Source organism: Taurulus bubalis (assembly GCF_910589615.1).
Source record: "Taurulus bubalis genome assembly, chromosome: 1".
NCBI classification, from domain to species: Eukaryota; Metazoa; Chordata; class Actinopteri; order Perciformes; family Cottidae; genus Taurulus; species Taurulus bubalis.
The window spans coordinates 8,356,896-8,380,329 of NC_136589.1; the positions used below are offsets into that span (position 1 = coordinate 8,356,896).

Consider the following 23,434-nt stretch of genomic DNA (forward strand, 5'->3'; position numbering starts at 1 on the left):
TCTGTCAATCACTAGGGAGAGAAAAGTGAGCCAAAGTTTCACGCGCTCATGTAATTCCCATTTGATGAACGATACATAGTTTGCTCCTCCATTGTGTGCAAGAAGGCGACTAAAAGAGACTGTATTTCCCCAGATAAATGACCACTGCAAGCGCCTTTACGGTAGAAAGTTGTGTAAAGTTGGACCTGTGTCCTGACCGAGTTTAGGCTCCGCTCTACGAATATGTGCGCGTGGAGGTGCGCCAGCACGCTATTGTCCGCCCAGCGAGGGAGGGAGCAAACTCCATCATCACGTGGGAATGTTTGCGCTTTCTGGCAGAGAGAGAGGGAGAGAGAGGGAGAGAGAGTCTCCTTGCCCTCGTCTCTTTCATTCTTACTTCTCATTTCTATGCAAACTCCAGAGAGTCTGCAGTGTGGTGGTCGCCATGGATATGCATAATAGCTCATTCAGAGACTAAACTGAAGGGCAAGCATTTCATTGGAGGAGGTGATGTTTATTGGCTGGAGCGTTGCAGTGAGGCTGAGATGTACACACTCAAAGCTCTGGTGTTTTACCCAAAACAAATGTGACAGATGAAAAGAAATATTTGATGTGCGGGGATTTTGCACTAAACGCAACTGAAACGCATGCAGTGCCTCAGCTCAAGTTCATCCCAACTCAAGTAGGGGTTTCGCAGCTGTGCAACATGCCCTTTAATCAAGAGTTTGGAGGTATAACTCCCTCTTGGCCATTCCTTTGGCTTAGTCTCCAAAGCTTCTTCATCTTCCTTTTCATCTCATGAAAAGGCATTTTTCATTGAGGGAGGATTTCTGTAGACTCTCCCCTCTGAACTTCTGAAATCATCTGACAGAGGGGACGAAATGGAAAGAGTGCACCGGAGTGGTGGAAAAAATACAAGAGTTGTGTATAGAGCATAACTCCTGCATGCCTGGCATTGTCAAGCCTGTCAACTCAAAGAAAAGAGGTGTATCACTGAACATCGCCTCTGGGGTGAGCAGCGATACAATACACAATGAAGTGCAGATGGGTGATTTTAGGAAGCCGCATCAAATACAGAGGCTCCCTTTGGTTCTACCACAAAACCACATATTTGCCTGTACATTAGCTTTTTGTAAAGGATAATTTGTCCCGGCTCTATAGGCAACTTGAGGTTATTTTTACCCCTATAAATAAACCAACTCACTTTGTGGTGACGCTTTTTTCAGTTCTCTGTTACTTCTTATTCGGCTTCTGTCACACAGTGAATGAAGCAGACTAGTTGTGTGTCTCATTAAATGTGTGCACTCACAGTGGTATCGTGTTTATATTCACAAAGATAGAAAAAATGCACATGCACAGCATTTGATATCTGCATTTTACTCACATACACAACTTGTAATGTAGAGCCGCTGAAAGGACCGCTTATCAAACTTGTTTCTCCGGAAGCTCAAAGGGAAAATCACTTGATAACAAAACAAATACCTGTTATGTGTCCTTAAGCAAATGAAGGCAGCCCACAATTCAAAGTGTGAACTAAAGTCTCCAGAGGGAAAGCTGGGGGGGAACTCTCTTTAACCTATTGAGCAGTAAGAAAAAAAGTCCATTCTTGTAAGGAAGTGAGGGCACGCGACAAACTCCAAACAATGCAGAGCCAAATCAATAGGTTTGCTGACCCAGTTCACCAGGGCCTCATTCACTCATTGTTTCTGTTGCACGCATGCATGTATGTGAGAGAACGTCAGCGAGGGAAAGAGGGAAAAGTGCTCCAGATGAACTTTGCATGTTGTACATATCGTTGTGTATTGTAATACATTTCCAACATGTGTTTTTGTGCATGCTCATTAGCATGGATGTCTGGGCTGATGTAATGCAGAGGCTTGCTGTGTCCCAACAATACCCTCCTTCAGTTCCTTTGCGGCCGCTTGTAAAGAAGCAGAGCCTTTGTGCGTCCGCCAGCCTTCCAGCCTGGTTCCCATTGTACAACTGAGCAAACCGGTCTGCCCAGGCACTGCTCTAACATCAGAAGAACACAAGGGCCAAGGACAGGGAGGGGGGAAGAGAAGAAAATCGGGAACCGAGAGAAGAAAATTGTTTTGGAAGGTGGAGGGAGGGAGCGAGGGAGGGGGAGATGCACAGCACGGGGAGGAAGAGGAAAGGAGATAGATAGAAACTTCATTGTCTGAGTACACTGACTGGACTGGCTTTCCCTCCTTGTCTCCACCTTTTCCTTCCTAACACCACATATCTATTCATTGCCATCATTTCCCATATCACACTGTCTCCTGCCACTGCTCATGGTAATTTCAGTGCTTTCTTTTCTTCCTTCACACCATTTCTCACTTTGGCTGTGAGGAAGTGAGGTACACTCTTTCTCTGACGCACACATGCTGCAGCACAGAGGTCGAAGCGGCATCTACCAGTAAAGATTAAAGCTGCCAGGATTTCCTTGCTGCTTCCCAGCAGCCCAGTGGAGTTGCAGCCTATGGTCCTGCCCCCCCCCCCCCGAAATATCTCTCTCCACTGTTGACTCAGCTCCACTAGTCCTGCTATCAATTTACAACCCCTGTCAAGCCAGGAGGCCCAGGCTTACCGTAAAATACCCCCTCTTCTGGCCGACACGGATGACTAGAAATGGGAGGATTGGATAGAGCGAGGTTTGATTCATTGTTGAACAGTTCCCCGCTGGAAAGCACATGAATTGTCGTGAGCAGGGCTCTTCTGTTAACAATCAGCTTCAATGAAGAACTAGCGTGGAACGTCTCTGCCGCAGAAAGAGCTGTGACACAGTCATCCTTGACTCAATTGATTGAGCATTATCAGTCTCAGCACATCCTCAGTGACATGGCAACTGGCAACATCCTGTACCTGAGCAGCAAGCACACCCTCAGACAGACACCTTCTCCACCATGCCTGTCATGATGTCATCACAGTTGTTATTGCCAGAAAAAAAACATTTTCAGACATGTAACAGGCAGTCAAACTTGTTTGTGATTCATAACTCTGGATGCAATATTAAATGTTAAAAACACAACATCACTGTCTCCTTCAAGACTAATTCCTTTTTTGTTAGACTATCACTCCAACCTATTGAAAACCAGTAACTTATATCCATTGATATCTGTTAAATGGATAACTACATTAATAAACTCCGAAATTAATCAGAATAGGATTTAAAAAGTTTGAGTCAACACAATCAGCCACACGTTGCACCAGAGTCAGTTCCAGGCTTCCAGCAGCTCTGAATAAGCCTGCGTGTGGCCTTGAACACACCAACCATAGTCATGAAACTGCTCCCACCCTTAATGAAAATAATACGACCATTATGTGTGCCTTCAGCAGCTGTGGCTCTAAACAACGACAGGCAGCGTTTTGGCCTCAGGTGGTTTCTGCTCATTGACGAGCTGTCACTTACCAGCACACAAAGAAGGTTTTCAGTTTTTGGGGAAAATTGTCGTCACAGCAATTGGTTTCAAGGTGCAATGTGACAAAGCAGCGGTTGTCTGCATGCAAACCACACAGTCAAAGGCAATGGACGTGGACGTGGTGTCGAACATTTCAGTTTATCACCTCTTGTTAAAGCACGAGCTGTTGTGAGCAACATCTGTTAATAGACCCTTAGCACTAATAGACACCTGATGTTGGTTCAGTAGCTAGTTCTCAGAAAACTGGTGCACGAGGAGACAGACTTTCTTTGTGAGGGTTAAAGAAAGGCTTGTTTTGCTTCTCACTTGAGCTGTGTTGGAAGCTTGTGTTTCCGGTTGTCATACACTATATTTCACTGTAGTTCTATCGTACGCGTGTAGGTCGTAAACCCTAGGGTTCTATATAAAAGGATTTCAAGGATGAACTATTCTAGCATACTGAGAAAATTCTTTCGAGCATTTGGTAAAGCTAATATGGGCTTAGTCTTTACCAAAGAGCAGCCAGCGAAGATTGTATCCTCTTAATATTATTTGATGATTTTAAAAACTTTTAAATCTATAGATTATATTTCTTCTTTAAATTTACTTTGACTTTACAATTTGTGATGTCTTTCCTTGCAAATGTCTTTACCCCCAGAATGCATTGGCACTATCCATACTAACCCAGTGGCCCACTGAACTTTGACCTCCTGGATGCCCGCCCTCTTTTGTTAGCGTGTTTCCAAAGCAACCAACTAACAAAAGATGATGGGTAGTTTTTGTCCACCTGTCTGAATGGGTTTATAGCTCAGAAGGCGTTATTGTTGCTCTTCATGTCAACGGATTCTCTCTCCTCTGGTAATGTCACCTCTTATTAGGTCCATATCCTCACTGGTTTGCTTTGATTTGACCCTCTGGGTTCTTACTATGCATCTTGAAGACAAAATCCCTTTATGATAGTGAATTTTACAGCAAGTCAGGTCATATTAATGGATAGCAATGATGTATGAAGATGAATGCTGCGTTGACTTATTTATTTCAACTGCACTTGAAAAAAATGTTTGCTAGGAAGAAAAGGTTCCTGACATGACCAGTGAAATAAAAATGGAGCACAGTTCCAAGTGTAAACCATGGCTTCAGCATTTATTTAATAATTTCAAACAGACCTAAACAGACCACACAATATTACAAAATATTAAGTGCCGCATGTCATACAAGAACAGTTAAGTCTTCTGTAAAAAAGACTGAGGAAATAGGTATAAATACAAAACAAATTATGTACAAATACCAACAAAAATAATGCTCATTGAAAAAATAATAATAATAAACTAAAATTCTGAATTCACATCCTCTAATCTACATTGTAAAATCTCACACACAAACACACCATGACACCAATTTCCCAAGCTGTCAAATACACACACACAAACACACATTTTCAAGTTTTGTTAGGACAGGACAGTTAGCTTATCTCTGCAATGTAGAGGGAAAGCCAAAATACATCAATATGAAATTCAAATTTTCCAAATTTCTAGAACGCTTAAAAAAAAAGATACAAGTTGCAGCTACTCTGACCTTGGTTCCATGTCTTTGACATTTAAAAGGGTTGCACCACCACATGTGGGAAAGCATTCATGGGCTTGAAATTTGAACAGTAAAATGTACAAATACCTTCTGGTTTCTGTCGCTGCTAAATCAACAGACTTCATTTATTTCTGAACAAGAGTAAAAACAAATCTCTACTCTAAATAAACCTTAATTACATCAATTAACCCCAACATCTGCAACACAGATGCATTTAATTTATTTTGGTTATTTCCTCAGAAATACAATAGTAGTTTCACACCACTGAATCAAACAATTTAAATCAAAATCAGCAAACTCTTATCCAGAGGAGCACCTGGATTTAAAATAAAGCTGCCAAACCAACAAGAGTGACTCTCTTGCTCAGTCAGAGACTGTGTTAACAAAGTACTTATTAGGAGTAATTCATTCTGGATCTGGGTCCACTTTCTGGTGTCAGAAGCTGCCTTTCACATTTTGGCACACAATGCAGCACCAAACATGCACGAGGCCCGAGAAAAAGCTCAAAGCAGGAAAGAGCAAACCTTATCAGACAGAAGCAACATGAGCCAAAAACATGAGCTTAAAATCAGATTTTACACAATACTGTACGAAGCTGTAGATGCTTGTGGATCTACGAGGACCAGTGTTATTCACAGCTTAATTTGGTCAGTGTACACTCTTAAAAACACACTCTGTGTTTAGTTCTTGATGGCTTTATCTTACACTAATTCCAGTGATTGAATCCTGTAAAGCTGCACGGCAGTTAAAGCTGACATAATACAAGGCTGCCCCCTACGGGCCAAAGAGTGGCACAACATATTTAGACTTTGGAAAGAAGAAAAGAAACAAGAAAACAATTCCTGAGTTGTCACATTGAACCGAATGCAACAGATTGTGTTGCCCGGGGATGTGATATGCACAATAACTACTGTGTTTGTAAGCGTTATTACATGTTTTGTGTTTGTAGCGCAATCTGAAAAATGGGAATGATCCAAAACAGTGCTTGCTTTTTAAACTGCATTTCTTCATGGTTGGAGATCACACACCTGTGTTAATCTCACTCAACCTCCCAGTCCCATCAGTGTTATGTACAAATTATTTTTGCTTTGTTAAAATAAACAAGGTGGGGTGGGGACTCCTCTTTTGGAATCATTAACATTAAAACAGGCATGGTAAAAACAAAGAGTTATGGCTTTATAGTGTATAATTTCCTACCTCAAGGTGGCATTAAATTAAATATTTCCCCCCTTAATCTCCCCAAATGTCCTCCTGCCCACTTCATCTACACCTCAGCTCTTCAACAGTTCTCCAAGATCATAGGTGTCGAAGAAATCTGACACTCCCTCGCTATCCTCCAGGCTCCAGAGGTAATCGTCGTGGTCCAAAGGTGGAGAGAAACTGACAAAGGGGGTGTTGGGGTCTGTGACGAAAGAGGTGCAAGGCAGCTGGTCCTCTGTGATCTGGAGCAAACTGGGGGGCAAACCCAGCAGACCCTCGACATCCAGCAGAGTGGAGGCTGCAGTGGAGGAGATGGCTGCAGCTGCCGTAGATATGTTGACTGTGATTAAGAAAAGGACAAAGCATTAGATCATATTTTTTTGCCTTACATGTCTCTTGAATGTTTAAAAGTTGTTATTATCAACATATTTTAGTTCAGTTGCTTTCTTATCCTACTGCAAGTTATATTTTTCAACTTTATCCTAGTGATTTCAAACATTTTTATTCAGCGTTTTAGTACGTTAGTAATTTTAGCTATTTATTATCATTTTCCTCAGTACACGTTTTAATTATTTCCTCATTAAATTACATTTTATTGAAATTGTTTTCTTCTTCAATATAATATTTACTGCTACAAACTGCACTTAAGTGCATCATTGATGGAGAACGTTTTGGGAAATACCCTCATACACGTGTTAGATCACAACATTCACACATCTCTCATGCATACATTAAGGATGAAGCTAACGCCGGGGGGTGATTAGCTTAGCTTACTGCTGGAAGTTCCAAAATAAAATAAAATAAAATTGTCAGCCTCAGAATGGACAGTAAAAAATCCTTATCAAAACTTGACCCGATAGACTTGACTGCATAGATTCATTAGTGTTAATAATCTTGTTGTAACCATTAGATTAACTGTTGAGCTTTAAGAAAGAGTTACGCTACCGTGTAGTTTTGTTACTTTAAACAGACAGCTGACTGCTTCCAAAAGCAAAGTAGCTCTCCATGACCAGTGCATAGTTGCAATCAGGGCGCCTATGTGCATTCGGAATAAAGGGACCCATCAACCAATTATCTCCCAGTGAAAGTGTAAAGTCTGAACGCAGCTTACATTCAGCAGGCTCCTCTTTGACGCAGTAGCTTGGTGGCGCCATTGTGTCTGCAGTTAGCGGGCCGAGGGGTTGAGGGAACTCTTTTTTAGGGGTGACATCGCTCTTAACTGGGCTGGCATCTTCAAGACCCTCCTCTGGACACAGGTAGACTTCAATGGGGCCATTCTTACTTTTTAAATAGATCTGTAATGATCCCTGCTGCAAGGAGAAAGATAGAACAATATGATATAAATATATAGAACAAAACTCTTTTGGAGAGTTTTGAACAATTAAATCCGTTGGTTTTGAAATCTGTGTTCTCACCCCAGCCGTGTCTGGCACTTCCAGTTTGGTGTCCGCGGGGGCCTTGACGGCAATGACCGTCTGGTCTCGGAGAGTGCCGATGGAGCGAATGTCCTGATATGTCACATAGCCTAACGTAGTGTGTGGTCAAGGGGGATAACGGCTGCAGAAATTAAAAGGCTATTTGCATGTGTCACCAGACCCAGAAGACACAACCATTAATTATGTTTATCTTCCACACACAAACTAACTAACAAGCAAACACAACTGGATGTAAAGGATATCTCTTATTGTCTTCATATTCGGTGAGTTGTTTGAGCTGTGCGGTGCTGGAGTGGATGAGGTCATCCAGAGATCTTTCTACTCTCTCCAGGTCTCCAAGTTCTCTCCTCAGGGAGCAAGCCTTCTCTCCTCCCCCTGCACCACCCTCAAATACGTCTCCAACCCTACAAGGAACACATGAACATATACAAATAAATCAATGTGAGGATCTGATTGCAGGAGAAACTGTAGCTGTCATAACTCAAAAACAGACAATAGCAGTATACATGGTTCAGTGGAGGCTGTTTAATGTTGTCTAGATATGTTGCAAGGTCCCCGACCAGCCAGAGTATATTTTTGTGTTTAATGAAGGTTTTGTGTTGTTTTGCATTACATGATAGATGCATCTGTTCTACTGGCCCCTCACTCTGACCTCTACTAAACATAAGAAGTACCTGCTTATAATGCAACTCACAGTGAGTGGCTTTGTCTGAGCTGTTTGACAGATGCAAATAAACTGAATGTGATTGTAGGGCTGAACTGTGGCTGCCCATAGTTTTGGAGTCTGGATCTCCCAGCGAGCATCACATGTTGATGAAACGATCATGTTGCGATCACTCGTCTGCTTTTGCATTGGTTCTTACAGCCACTGGATGTTGTTCTTGGACTTCTTTCGGATGAGCTGGACTCCTTCCAGGACATTGGTGATGTCGTAGATGCGCCTCTTCTGCACCTCCAGGACCTCAGTGGCCCAGTTCAGGTCAAGAACTCCGTCAGGAGACTCCGCGATCAGACCCACAAACTTCTTGGTCAGCAGGCCCAAGGACGTGTCGTACCGTGTGCGCTCACCTGGAGACTTTGGAGCTGAGGGCAAAGATACAGACAAAGGCACATGAGGAGGGGAACGGTAAGAAATAAAAGCAGCAATGATTGACAAAGATACATAGATATTTAACAGAAAAAGTAAGCAATCATAAAAGTAAGTCATAACAAAGAATATTTCAATTGAACTTCAATTGATATATTTACACAAAATGTTGTAGTGGATGAATGTAATATGTTTTAAATCCTACAGCTAGGTCTCCTCCCAAAAATGTAAAAGGTCTAAGAAGATAAACATAATAAAAGGTGCAAACTTTTTATCAAATGAGTCCTTTACCTTAATTCCTGTGTGAATGTGACTCATGTAGCATTCTGTGTTTATGATGCTATTTATTGATTATAAACGATTTTCCCACCAGACACGTCACAGAAGCACATGTCTTTCAAAGTACTGCACATGGTATTTGATGCTCTGTGTCGTTCTAATCTGGCCCTGTCTTCCACATAGTGACCATTTGTGTGCAAAACATACATCTCAAACAAGACACATTTAAATATGTTATTGTTTTGGTTTAATAATTTGACTTTTTGACTGCTTTTCTCCTGGACTGGTCTGAAGAGTTGGGGGTCCGTTTTAAGGCTCTATGACCATGTGCCCCATATAACTATTCTAAAGAACTGTAATTAGACTTCCCTCTTTGTACTTGCAGTCTTTTATATAGCTTTGTATTTAAATTAGACTCTACTGTTGACCACATTCTACTATAAGGCTGGACGATGTGAAGAAAATCTAATATCACAACATTTTTGACCGAACACCCTGATATCGATATTTCGTCAATATTGTAGGGTTGACCACTGATGCTTTTACTGAACATTTACCCATTTTTTTTCAAAATAATCATCAGTATCGTGGATATAATGACTAAGTGGGTAAAAGCAAATATTAGAACAGCTAGAATAGTCGAGCAAATTCAGAAAATCACAAATTTAGCCACTTGAATTAATCACTCTTCTGTAATGCAGCCTTTCAAACCAGCAAAAGACAACACTTATGCCATTTTACAATACCCAAGTTGATATTGTTATATTGCCCAGCCCTATTCTTCTATTGTTACAACTTTCTGCAGGTTTGTTTTTCCCCGAGTGTGCCTCCCTTTTAATGCCCTCTCCCTATTTGTAATGTAAACTTGATTTTAAAATATATACTTGTTGTAAAGTACTGTTATCGGTTTGTTATTTCCCATATGTATCTATTATTGCACTATGTTTATGTTTTTTATTATATTTTTATTGTTTTATTCTATGTCTATGTTTATTGCTATGCACTTTTCACTGAGTCAAATTCCTGGTATGTTCAACGTACCTGGCAATAAACACTTCTGACTCTGATTGGATGTGAATAGAAGCGCGACAGAGACGTTGTCACCACAGACTCCACGACTCACATTGGTGCAGCTCAAGTTTCTACGCACAAAACCCACTACGTCACACCACCTCTGTCACATCCATCTACCCTCTGATCTGTCGTTGGTGTACTCACTCCTTGGACTTGGTATCCTGGCTGCAATGCTGCCTTTGCCTTTTGGTGTGCGGAACTCTGGCAGGTAAAGAGGGTCCTCCAGATCCAGCTTCCTCTTCGCCTGGAGAGGAAAGAGTTCATGTTCATTCGTAAAAATACAAAGATAAGACCAAAGAGTGGTTATAGTTGCAGCATTCACTATGATCGAATCATTCTGTCATTATAAGAATATATAGAGTGAATATATATTCCCCATTTGAAACTTCCCTACATTATGGTCTGCTGGAAACAAACTTTCATCCTACTTGACAAGTTAAATCATGAGATTGAAGTGTGTGAGGCACGTCCAGCCAATCCATGAAACAATGACATCAATGCTGGCAAAAGTGAGAAATAGGGGGTTGTTGAAAAGTGTCGTAAATGTGCCAACAGCCCTCAAGTGCAGGAACAAAGCACCCCGTCACACTTTCCCAAGCACTTCAGGAGGGACTGGTCTTGTATACGTATGTGTGTGTGAGGGGGTGATCGTCTCTCAACCCACTGCCTGCAAAATCAAATGAAATCCCTGGAATTACTCAAGGACCTCTCCTCCCCCTCTCAAACCTCCCTACGTTTCCTCCACAACTTAGCGCACAGGCTATCCACTCAAACAGATGATTACTTGACTATAACCGCAATGCATCATACACTAAGACTTGCAGCTTCAACCTAAAGCGTGCGCACACACACACACACACACACACACACACACACACACACACACACACACACACACACACACACACACACACACACACACACACACACACACACACACAACCTTTGGACCACAATATAATATCTTCTTGTGATCACTACTTTTTCAATGACCTACATAGGCCCACTGTAACAAAAGCGAAAGTCACATGAACCCCTCACAGGATTGAGAAATGACCAACTGACAAGTTGCACAAGGTGGCAAAAACCTAACGCGCATAATTCCTGCCAGTTAATTGTTAATTCCAACGCCGCGAACGAGTGAGTTCACAGTCAATCGGCATTCATTCGTCACACAAAACACACTGCTAACTGAGTAATTGGCCGCATCTGGTTCGGACCTCACCACAGGCATCAATAATTGTGTCCTCTCTTATTCTTTTAGCTCTGTATTGGCTCACAAACGCGTCTTTCCTCCAACACTCCTCACAAATACTTGGCAACAGTAACCCCTTTTTGTCACTGCAGTGCTTTTGCTGAGACGGAAAAAAATGCTGAATTGACGTAACCATGTGTGGATGCGCCTGTGTGGATAATGAAGGGTGCGATTGTCCCAGTGTGCTCCCTGACACTTCCACCTGTTGACTGGTGACATCTGGAGCCACGCAGCACGTGTAAGTGCTGCTGGCGGGGCAGCTTTAAATCCTCACAGCATACACTAGCTTCAGTAGGACAGAGACACACACAGGTCAGGCCAGTGACCAGCTACTCTGAATAAAACTACAACTGTTAGTATTTGTTTATGGGATTAAAATATGTGTTTTTGTTGGCTCAGAGTCCTGAGTGTCGCTGCCAAACAGCAGGGGTCACAGAGAGAAATCAGATACTGGGAGGAGTCTCTACGAGGAGTCAGTCAGCTGTAGTTAAACAGAGAGAAGATCCGTCTGGTTTTACTTGATTGTCAGTCCCAGGTAATGTGATAAAAGGAGCAGTCTTGACATTCGAATGAGGTGAACTTCCATGACCTGAATGTACAGATAAAGCTGCACTATGTCTACATTTGTCAGGCCTGCAAGTCTATAATTTGAGAGTCGCAGCCACAGGCATGGTGACATTTACATGTTGTAAGAGGGGAACCAACGGTTTCACCCTGCAGCTGTAAGGGCAGGTTGCTCCCTTTTTCGCATGAGGGATTTCTCTGGTGAGTCATCCATATTACGCAAACACCATTTCATGTCGTAGAAAGAACAGCTGTTTGTGGATCTACAGGCTAGCGCACAAGAAACTATAGCTGGGCCTTGTGGGCATCGCAATTATTATAGTTTGCGCGTTACTCAATTCAAAATCAGTCGTCGTTATTGTGCAGCAAGACACTGTTTTTCGGTCAATTGCTGTGAGAGCAAATGGGAAAGGCCTGTGCCAAATACACTCCTTTTAGCTCTTTATCTCCAAGACTTGCCTGCCCAGTTACACCCAATGCACCACCGTACGTGGCTTCTTGCTCGCTCTACATTCTTTGGCTGATTCCTGTCGCTGCTGTGGTGAAATCTCCAGAGGGGCGTTTCATACACAAATTGCTGTCACGTGAAGGACTTCTGCAGTTGGGCCTCTCTTCAAACCAACAGACCTGGTCTGTCGGGCTGCATGGGACTCAAATTCCATCCAAGCCAAGGGCAAGTTACAGTACGCCTGCTAATATCTACTCCTCTGTACACAAACCCCTCACTACCACACCCTAGGAGAGTCAAAAGAAAAAACATGCCTATATTGCTGATTGTCAACGTGGCTCTCAAGAGGTCAAAGAGAAGGGTGGATCTGCCCATTTGAGTTGGTGGTGAAGAGAGTGAGGGGGGGGGGGGGAAGCAGGCTACTAGGAATAGAGAAGCAGAGAGGGATTTTGGGAGAGTGCATATAGTTGGCTATATGGCCAATGTCACACCCGAGTGTCAACAGTCTGAATGGGGGCTCATCGGAGGGGCTCCAAGAAGAATCTCTGGTGATTTAAGACGACACTGGAAGTTATATGAAGGACATTTGTTTTCCCACAAAGTGACAGAAAGAGTAATTCATAGACCTGATATCAATGCTGATGGCAGATTGCGCACATTCCGTGCAAATCTGGGAACGCCACATGACATAAGCAGGGAATAAGTGGGACATTGTTTCTGGTGGACATTATGCTGATACATCTTGTTGCCATTTGGTTGTGGTCAATGTGGCTTTTTGCATCTGAAACAGACAAATGCAAATAGAGGAATATCTGTTTGCTCATATCTGTTTGCTCTTGACGACGAGATTTGATAGAAAGCAGCTGTCATAGGCAGAAAGGGCTTCCGTGGACTTTGGTGGGAGGCCTGGATCCTGTAACACATTTACATCACCTTCAATCCGAAAGGAAACAAGCGTGACACGACATTATCAATAGTCTACACACCCTGGTTAAAAGTCCCAGGACAATCACTGATTCAATGCCTTTTACTACAGTCAGCATAATCAATAAGAAAGGTTCAGCTAAAGTTAACTTCATGCAGTCAAACATGAACCTTTTCTCAGGGTTTTCAACAGCATACACCCCACGAGAAAGCTTTCAAGTGTGGGATTATTCAGCATGACTGTGGCATATATTTATTTTTGCTAGGTTCTCATGCTGAGCCAAGCTGAACAGACAGTTGTTACTGCAGTGCTGTTTAAGCTGAAGGAAGTGAGCACGAAGAAGCAACACTTCCTATAAACATGAGACTGAACATGAAATAAAGCTGCTGTGTCAGCAAGCACACAAAGAGGACACTCTATAGTTACTACGATCTTCAAGTTCAGTGATGAACTGAAATAGTTTTTTTTGTTTTGTTTTTGTGTCATATGCTGCTAATGTAAAATGACTAATTATAATAACACATTTGTGAACAGGTTATATGAAACCAGATCACTTATTTGTAGTCCTTGCCAGGTGCTGCAGTGATGCTCTGTAGCTGAAAACATAATCTCACCTCAACTTGGAAACCTTAAATGTTGTGAGGCAGGGTAGAAGGAACAAAACAACTTTAATATCCTTCCTTTAGAAAAGGGAACCAAATGGAATTACTTTAGTTGTGTTTATTATTATTATTATTATTATTATTATAACAAGATCCAAGGCCATCACCTACTCACAGCATCATTTGTTCTTCAGACTTTATGGCGCTTTTCCCCTAGAACTGAAGGTTTATCTAATATAATGGAATGCACAGAGGAAGTTTCATAATTATCTCTTGAAACCTGCTCTGCAGTCTCAAAAGTGCATCACTCTTTTCCACCTTAGCTGGAGTGAATTGTGGTAATCTGTAATAACTAAGATCACAAAAGAATGCCTTCACAGCAAATTAAAACGCATGTATGTGTACTGTACTTGCAGCAGAGTGAAATAATGGACAACACCCATTATCAGTGAGAAAACACTGGCTCTCCATCAGCTGCACGTCACCATCTTCTGATAATGGCCTTGCATCACATGTGTAATAAACCCACATCAAACACACTCTATAGCAGCGTAGGCAAGTTAGAGGCAAACTATCTGTCACATGAGGGGGTCTTAATGCTGTATTAAATGAGGAAAAACACATTTCCAAGTCAGCAAACAAAATGGAGACTTCTAACATGTGACATGTACAAATCCCCCAAGAATACAGACTTGGACGTAATTGAGTTCATCGTTGCATATGATAAGCCAGGTGGTAGCCTATTTCTCACTTTACTTATGTCCACCTAATCCTCTTGAAGGGCCTATTAGTAAATACAGGCTTCAAGGGCAAAGGGTTAACATGAGATTTGAAGACCCTGGCCTGCACACAACCTAACCCTTAACCCCTTTAGCCTTCCCACAATTCACTAACTCTAAAAGACAGCCGGCTGGCTGGCTTGAGAGAGAGACAGGAGACCAACTATAACAAGCACCAGCAGCTGTGAAGCACTAACACGTTGCTGAGTGTGATCCAATCCTCTCTGGTCATAAAGCTTTTCAATGAACCCATTAAGGAATATAGACGTGACAGATACACCGCTCAATTTTTACACGAAGAAAACACGCAGTCCAGAATGATGGTTAGTGTATCTAACAGCTCTTTTCTCCTGAGCAGACACACACAAGCAGGAAAACCCACCAGTTGTGCGGTCATGACCTCTGACCTCCACAGTCTTCCTACAGTGATGTGAACAGGTTGCACGGCTCCTGCATTGCCTTAATGACAGGTGCAGTCGGAGCAGCTGTCACATGGGTGTAATCACAAAAAAGTCTGCCCAAATGTGTTACTCATGACTTGGGAACACGTCTCGTCAAAGTAGAGCTGATGTTAAGTTCACAATGGTGAATAGAAGAGTAAAATGCTGTGTTTACATTAATGTCTGCCACCAGCACGCCATTGATAGTGTAAAAGCTGCCCTCGCTATCTCCCACTGTGGAGGCCACTCATCCTTTCTTTTCATAAGCAAGGGGCCCCTAACAATATCAACGATACCCCCCTCACCAAAACCATCAAACACACAGCCTCTGGTGGCGTCTAGCTCCAGCTGGCCTGTGGGAAAAGATGTCACACTTAACATGGCAGGCAAAAGGGACTCTCACCATTCATGCACGTCCAGCAGCAGTCACAGTGGCTCCTCTGTGGCTTATCACGTCAAAACATATTTGAACGTGCCCCAAACGCTGCTACACATACATGCATACCAATGGGAATCCATAATTAGTCCACCCACACACACACACACACACACACACACACACACACACACACACACAACTCACTCACACTGGACACACTTTGTATTTAGTTTGTTATAATAAAGTGTGCATTTGTGATGCAGGCTTGTTTTGTAGTGTGTGTTAGATTATGTACCGGCAGTCTCCCGGAGGATGATCTGATGGGTTTAGCCTCTGGTCCGTGGGGGGTTGAATACAGGCTGTTGGCTCTTTGTTCGGCCGCGGCGGTGTTGCAGATCTGGGTGAAATATCCGGCCGGTACCGTGCTCATCGGCGGGCTGGACAGCCCGGTGCTGAAGAACTCGGTCTTCACTCCTCCGGTGGACAAAAGCTTGATCTTCTGCTGAGGGCATGACAGCCCCGCGGCTGGCCGACCCGATGCCGGAGAGACGCCTTTCGGCACCCGCATCATTTTCCCGAGTAAACTAAATTGAACCGGATTGGTCAAGCTGGTCGCTAAGCACACCGATCAATGCTCCGCTTAGTCGTTCCCCGTTGCAGCAAGTTGCTGCTGCTGTATGTATGCTTTGTATGAAAATGTCTCTACCCTGCGAATGTTATAACTCACGTAAAGAAAGAAAAAAGTCAGGAGCAACTCATACAGATAAAATCCATCTATTAAATGCAAAATGCATGGGTAGAACAGTCAATTCAGCTGTATTTCCTAATAATAGTCCTCAGTAAATTACAGCAGACGAGTCGGTGTTGTTATCCTTTGTCCCGTAACAAAGTGCAGGGGAAGCTTGCCCTACAGGTTACAACAACTGCCGCTTAAACAAATAATATATTTTAAATACAGTATTTTAAAGTCCAGTACCAGTAGGCTTCCACGTCTCTTTGAGAGCAGGTTCCTCCGTGAGATACACAAATTATAGTGACTCCCTCTGATGCAGAATGCGACCCGGTGTGTGACTCTTGTCCGTCCGCCTCGCAGTTCCGCTCTCCATACAACAGGACAAGAGCAGAGGAAGAACTGCTTTTTTAGCGCCAAACTTCGTCCCGCGAAATTCAGATCTCCCGCGGTTAGAACTCGCCTCTGATTGGCTCAAGGCACGTTCGGCTTGTCAAATTTGCATAAAACAGTTGTTCGCGGTATGGGGCTGGTCTTCTTAAAGGGACAGTAGCGTAATATCGAGACAAATGTTCTTTTATCTTCCAGTCTGGAGTTGGAGACAATGACCACGTATTATTTTTGAATTGAGTGAGTCCAGTCTATGTGATAAGACAGTATGATATGTAAGAAGAGGGTTGTTACTTTGTTGTTACAGTTATCACAGGCCATGATACACATTTACCCATACTATACTCATATCTTGCATCATATTAAGCTTCAATTCAATTATAATATTAGAAATTACAGGAGTATTATGTACAAAAGATTTAAAATTATTATTTTAAAATGTCACTGTGATATTTGAAAATGTAACTTGATATACATACAAAATATGTTCGAGGTCTAGCCTCTCTGAAGAAGTGTCACAATCAGATACAGTGCATATATATTTCAAATATTGGGGAATTTAATCTAACTTCGGAGACACTCCAATTGAAATTAAAGGGAAATGTTGGATGCTAAATGATATGTTATTATGTATGAACATTATTTGCATGGGCCATTTCTATAATAAGAAAGGAGCCCTTCCATTGCACATGTAAACCTATTTATCCACTTGATGAAAGTATGGGGCCTGGTGCAAGGTGTTGCTGGGGATGGTTTGTAGATAATAATTGGATTCATTCGGTACCACTCTTGCTTATTGGCTCAGAGGAGATATTGAAAGAAAACAACCCCTCCCCCACCCACAGCTATAGACCCAAGCCATATGAGTTGACCCCCATTGGCCAAGGCAAAGCAGACTACCATCCAAAGCAAGTCCTATTGTCATGCCTCGTTTTGAACTATATTTCATCATCATTTCAAATCATTCAAATAAAATAATGTTCTGAAAGCAAGTTAAGTTAGTTATGCTTTCTTCTGTCAATATAGCACCAAATTACTTATGAATTAATATTATATATATATAACGAAACCTGGGTGAAGGAAACAAGCTGACACAGTTGATTACTTATTAAACTGGATTAGATAAGATAATTCTTAATTGTCTTGTGGGTGATACATTTGCTGTGAATATTGCAACATTAAACAGATGCTAGAGACCGGAAAATACTGACAGAATTGTAATTGCACATCCACATGGTGCAATTTAAATCACCTCCACCCTCTGTTCCTTCCTCTTTCACATGCAACTACACTAGCCATGGTATCAATCTTATTTCTAATAGTACTTGTCATGGAATCCTGTTTTCTTAAACTCCATCAAGTTCAATGTTTAGTTAACGTGTCGTGTGTGTTTAAAGTCATTGTAAGTATGGTGTTAAAACCCCACACCAGCGCTCACTGGGGCCAGACAAAGTGCTATCATATCAACATAGAAAACAACAATGATGGGCTTTTGTCTGATGCTAAAACATGACCCCGCTGCACAGAGTTGGTTGTATGTAGTTCAAGTGACTGATGAGTTATATGGATTGCAATTAGGCCGGAGTTGCTTTGTTTTTTCACTTCATGCTCAGTAATCTCTCCCTTGTATTGAACCAATCTGGGTTTGTTTCAAGGTCAAAGGGTTGCATTTCTATGTCAAAGCCACCCATGACCTCAGAAATTCATTTTGAGATCCAAAGCAACAAGCTTATCTTGTGTTCAAAGCGCTGAAATCCCTGTGATGTCAGGATGACCCGCTGTTGCTTTCTATTCTAACAGCCCCATCTTCTGGTGTGAACTGGGATCTGGTCTTCAGTACTGAACTCCCTGAGTGTTGTTTCTGGTTCATCTTTTTTGCTGGTTCTCTATAAACAAAAGGTCAATTCATCCATATATTCTAACAAAATGTATCTGAAGCAGATAAAATATCATGAAAAAGTGCGTAATGCAGTCTCACATAATACTTCCTTTGTAAAAGTTATGTAGATCAGTTAGGTGTTGATTCTACTCTGTGCCATTTTTTTTCACGGAGTTCATGTTATATTGGATCCCCTGCTTTGCATACTTTGAGGTACGGATAACGTTAAGGCCTTACAGCATAATGCAAATGAGTACAACACCTGATCGAACACACACACACAATTAGATTAGATTCAACTTTGGAGTCATTGTAGTAGAAATGTAAAATGTAGTTTAGAATCAAACAAGAAATGCAAAAAGTAGTGAAGTGCAGAGTAATGCTTATACTGTATTGGTAATTTGGTAATATAAATAATACATAATAATAAACAGTAAGGGGATTGTCTTGTCTAATGGCTTTTTTAAATATTTGAAAGGCCATAAGACAAGACAGTTGTGACAATGTTGCTCCCCCTAAAGGACAGCAGGCCGTATAGCGCTCCCCTCTAGCAGCTGCCAGCGCCCAGCACTCTCTCCTCTTAGCATGACACATCTGCCCGACTTACCCAAGCACTCACCATGCATGTTCAACAGATATTGCAATGTGTGCAGAAATAAAACCATGTTCATGCAGTGCATGTGTAATAAAGAATACAAAAGAGCAAAGCATAAAACAAACTAAACTAAACTAAATGGTTTCTTATGAGTTCAAAGCTGGTTGGTACAACCGATGGGGGTATGTACAACAAGTGGAGAATTCAAGTGAACTCAGTGTGGGGGAGTTTGCACTAATTCAAGGACCTGCTAGTTGTTGTTTTTTTTTTCCAAAAGAGCACGTTTATTTATTTTGAAAAATGCAAATTTGAAAGCTCCAGTTTACTAAAAAAAAAATAGCATCTACAAAAATAAACCAATAACTAAGATACATATATACTTTTACATGATCCACATTGTCTAGCATTGTGGTTTAACGGTGTTTAAGTTTTTTTTCTTTCTTTCAAAACCGATATCGATACCGGTTGCTCAGTTGAGGAGAAAGAACTGTCATAATGTGACTGGAATAGGTCATAACATTTAGAGATGAAGTTGATATTATAATTCACTATTTCAAGATTAAAGTTGAACAATACTTTATACATTCTCAATTTGTGTCAATAGTCATAACAATTGCAACTTAATTAAGTCTATCTTTTTATGTTTTTAAAAATAAAGCCAAAACTTTGTGACTTGGTTGAAAACTACTAGATACGTAACCAGTGACCCAAACAAAATGATCTATTGGCTACTGACATGGCCCTTGTCTTCCACTGCAGGTAGTATGCTAGTTAGCTGGCATGCTTATGCTTGCTGCTGGCATTCAAGCACATAAACGCACTTTAATCCACTATTTGGGTTTTCTGCTTTTTCGAAGTTGAGAAATCCCAAAATGTTACACTCCTGCTGGATTTTAGCACATGGATACTATGATTTTTAAGGACAATTGCCAGTCAGGGCTGAGAAATTCCCTTAAACATCAACTACTGTTTACGCAACAACTACATAACTACATATATATACAGTTTGAGCATTGTGAAATTAATATGCTCCACTGTATGCAACAAGTAGCCAAAATAGATGTGCATAAATATAAATAGTGTAGGAGCATAAATACAAGCACACTATAGGTGACAGTATGTACAGTATTATACATATGTTAAAGGTTGTAATAGCATATATAGAACAGTTGTAAGTAAAGTCGCATAGATATAAATGACCAACAAGTGTATCACTTCCTTAACATTCTTCACAATAAATAAATGAATGGATTAAAACAAAATTGCAAATTGCCTTGTTAATTTCCTAAAAGTCTCCATAATATGTACTAAGTACTCCACAAGCTGGAAAATGTCGAGCCAATAACACATTTGTACCACTAGATGGCGGTGCAACCTTGTTATTCACAGTATAGAGGTTAGAACTATTCGATTTATGCAACTCTTCAAGATATTGTGGAGTCTGATTGTTTTGTTGCTTGCAAGATTATTTCTTGTTGCTAATGGTCCAGATGAGGCACTTGAAATATGTGACAACATTTAATGCCTGAAATTCCAGATGACTCCACAAGGTGGAGTAGTTTGATCAGCTTTTGAGACCAGCCAAGTACCATGAATTTAGATAGTTGTAATCTTTCTGTCAGCCTAATTGATATTTATAACAAAAGTGAAGTTGTCACTTCATTGGCATATGAAAAGGTATTGCAAAAGTATTCATATTGAAAGAGTTGAATACATGCTCCTTTACAGGTGATGTGCTTCAGCTTCCAAGGTCAAGGCAACACTTGCATGCACATGTTGATCTGGTGTCATGCATGTTCAATGCTTTCAAGATTTATGAATGATCGAATGATCGGTTTCTGATCATGTAACAGCCTCTCTTCTTACACCATGAAGAAAGTTCAACTGCTGTAAACTGGTTGGAACTCATTCTTTGGAAAATGAAATGCACTTAAAGGAAACTCCCTTCATTTGATTTCCAACCACTCCACCTCAAGATTCTTCTGAATGTTTCCTGTTTTGTCAGCATTTCATTGTCATCCAAAGACAAAAGGTCTCGTCAGCATCACCTTCATTTTCTGAATAACACGTCTAGTTTTCACACACTTTCGTTATTTCATAAATGTATACCACAAAGGCCAATTTGTTTCATATCTTTTTTATTTCATTACATAAGAACTTACATACAAAGCAAACTTTATAATTAAGAGTTTATGAAACTCACAGCACATTGTCTGTAGAAATAACACAATCCCTACAAACATTTACAATTAACTCTAGTATAGAGTTCTGATTATACCTAAGAAAACCCAAACTCTCATTCAGAAAAAATACCAACATCCAAATTGACTCACACCTTACCCACAGCAGATATGTACACATTCATAAAACGTTGCAACAGTCTCCAGATCATTAGAAATCAGATTAGATGGGGGAAATTATACAGGGAGAATTATGTGAGACTTGGTGTAGAGGATTCTGGTTGGTTGTAGAGTTGGACCCACATAAAGTAGGTTTGGAATGCAACACAAAAAAGGAAAATAAAAACAACAATGTACCAATGTTTCTACGTCTACCTATAGGGGATCCCAGGTTTTTGGAGGAGGGTGTACAAAGCCAGTTGCTTTCAATTTCCAATCCTGGCTTCTGCTTTGGTGTGTTGATTAGTCTGTCCAGGGGCCAAAAAAAAAAAAAAAAAAAAAAAAAAAAAAGAGTCTTGGTTTTCTTGCTCGTGCACCACTGTTGATCCCCACTCATCGAGGAAACAGTCCACTTTTTTCTGTCTTTTCTTCTTTAAACCCTCCTCCTTCTTCCGCAAATACCTATCCCACCCTTTCTGCCCCTCTTGTCCTCTTGCCCGGAGTGAAGTGGAGACATGTGTTTCCCTGCACCTGCATGGAGAGAAAGGAAGAAAAGTGAAGTCAGATCTCTCCCTCTCACCCTTCCTCCCTCCCTCCCTGCAGAGGGGAGCAGACAGACTGGCGCCTAGCATGGAACTTTCATTAACCCCAGGCAGATAGCAATGAATCCGCTACACATTCACTGGCCTGTCTAATTGGCGACCGCAGTTAATGTGGAGGGCAAGGAGACCTTCGTTGCCACAAAGCAGACACTATTCTCGCTGCTATTAAAAGTTTTATTTTTAAGTCATTTCATTTTGCAAGTTAAAAACAACACACTTGGAATTCTAAGCGAGTGATCCGAAGATACGCCGTGTCTAAACACATGCATCGTGTGATTATAGCCATTTATAGGAAAGACCTTGAGATTCATTATCAAATAATAAATACATACCGTGATCTGCCTTCATCCTTAATGGCACAACCGCCCTTCTTCTTTGGAGAAATTGCGAGCGAGATCCGCAGTCTGAATGGAGAGCAAAAAGAAGCAGTGTTAGACGCTGGCAATAATCTTATTGCATATAAACAATAACTGTATGTGCTGGGGTGTAACATCTCTGCCACAACATCACATATCAGAGATCAGCATCTCCTACTACAGCGGGGTAGTCTAAAAAACAACCTCAACGTAATGCATGCAAGCGGGGATGCACGTTGTGTTGCAAGTGGAATACACTTTACAAAATCCAGATCGAGTTACATTAAAAAGGCAAAGCAGATGTCTGTATAGTGCGGGGTGCTACACAAGACGTGCTGTTAGTGAATGCCAGTGTCTGGTGATGTTGAAGGACAAGCGTCGGTCCACGCTGCAGCCCGCATCTCCCCTCACCTTTATTGACAAAACCATCTCCGGCGTGGCCGTGTCCTCCGCCTCCAGCGCGATCTGCAGGTCGAAGATGTAGTCGATAACGTGTTGCAGGATCTCCACCTGGCTGACCGACTTGTTCTGCGGGATGCTCGGCACCAGCTCCTTCAGCTTGGAGTAGCAGTCGTTCATGTCGCACAGGGCGCCCACCGGCTCCTCCAGACACGAGTGTTTATTCCGGCTGATGGCGAGACTCTGCTCCGAAATGCAGCACACGGCCTTGTAGCAGCTCCTCACCGAGCGGACGGGACTGATGGCTTTCATGGCGAAAACGGAAACAATAACAACAACAAGACTCGGCTTAATGATCGAGTGAGAGTTTTTTTTTTTTTTAGGGTTTCCTCCTCTTGAGGTCTTCTTTTATCGCTGTCCTGAAAGGCTACAGTGCTCTGACAGCGACGTGTACGAGTAGGTCTTTATACGCTGTGCGCCCTGCTGACGGCCCCTTTCTCGCACCGGGCTCTGATTGGCCCCTGAAAAGAGCAAGCCGATTTCCATTGGTCGATATCACCTTGTGGACGGGTTGGAAAGAATGAGGAAATCAGGGCTGGGATGCCTGAAGGGGATTGTCAATCAATTAGTCGCCTCTTCCAGGTGCTGCTATTTGTTTGAAATAGACAGAAAAGAGTTCTCAAAGTGGGGCACATTGCAAGTTTTGAAGAAT

General features: G+C 41.8%; 2 protein-coding genes across 2 annotated transcripts; both read right to left on the reverse strand.

Annotated features, from left to right (window-relative positions):
- Positions 1-6,235: 6,235 nt before the first annotated feature.
- e2f2 (E2F transcription factor 2) lies at positions 6,236-16,003 on the reverse strand (the record flags this gene model as incomplete). The annotated part of the gene is made up of 7 exons (XM_079228028.1): positions 6,236-6,504; positions 7,276-7,474; positions 7,580-7,689; positions 7,814-8,004; positions 8,464-8,683; positions 10,185-10,284; positions 15,728-16,003. The coding sequence occupies 7 exons, from the start codon at positions 16,001-16,003 to the stop codon at positions 6,236-6,238; spliced, it is 1,365 nt and encodes a 454-aa protein (XP_079084154.1).
- A 5,150-nt stretch (positions 16,004-21,153) lies between these two features.
- id3 (inhibitor of DNA binding 3) lies at positions 21,154-23,116 on the reverse strand. The gene is made up of 3 exons (XM_079219586.1): positions 22,735-23,116; positions 22,300-22,371; positions 21,154-21,896 (listed from the first exon to the last, which is right to left on the reverse strand). Exons 1-2 carry the CDS (start codon positions 23,032-23,034, stop codon positions 22,318-22,320), a joined length of 354 nt encoding a protein of 117 aa, XP_079075712.1. The 5' UTR covers positions 23,035-23,116; the 3' UTR covers positions 21,154-21,896; positions 22,300-22,317.
- Positions 23,117-23,434: the final 318 nt, after the last annotated feature.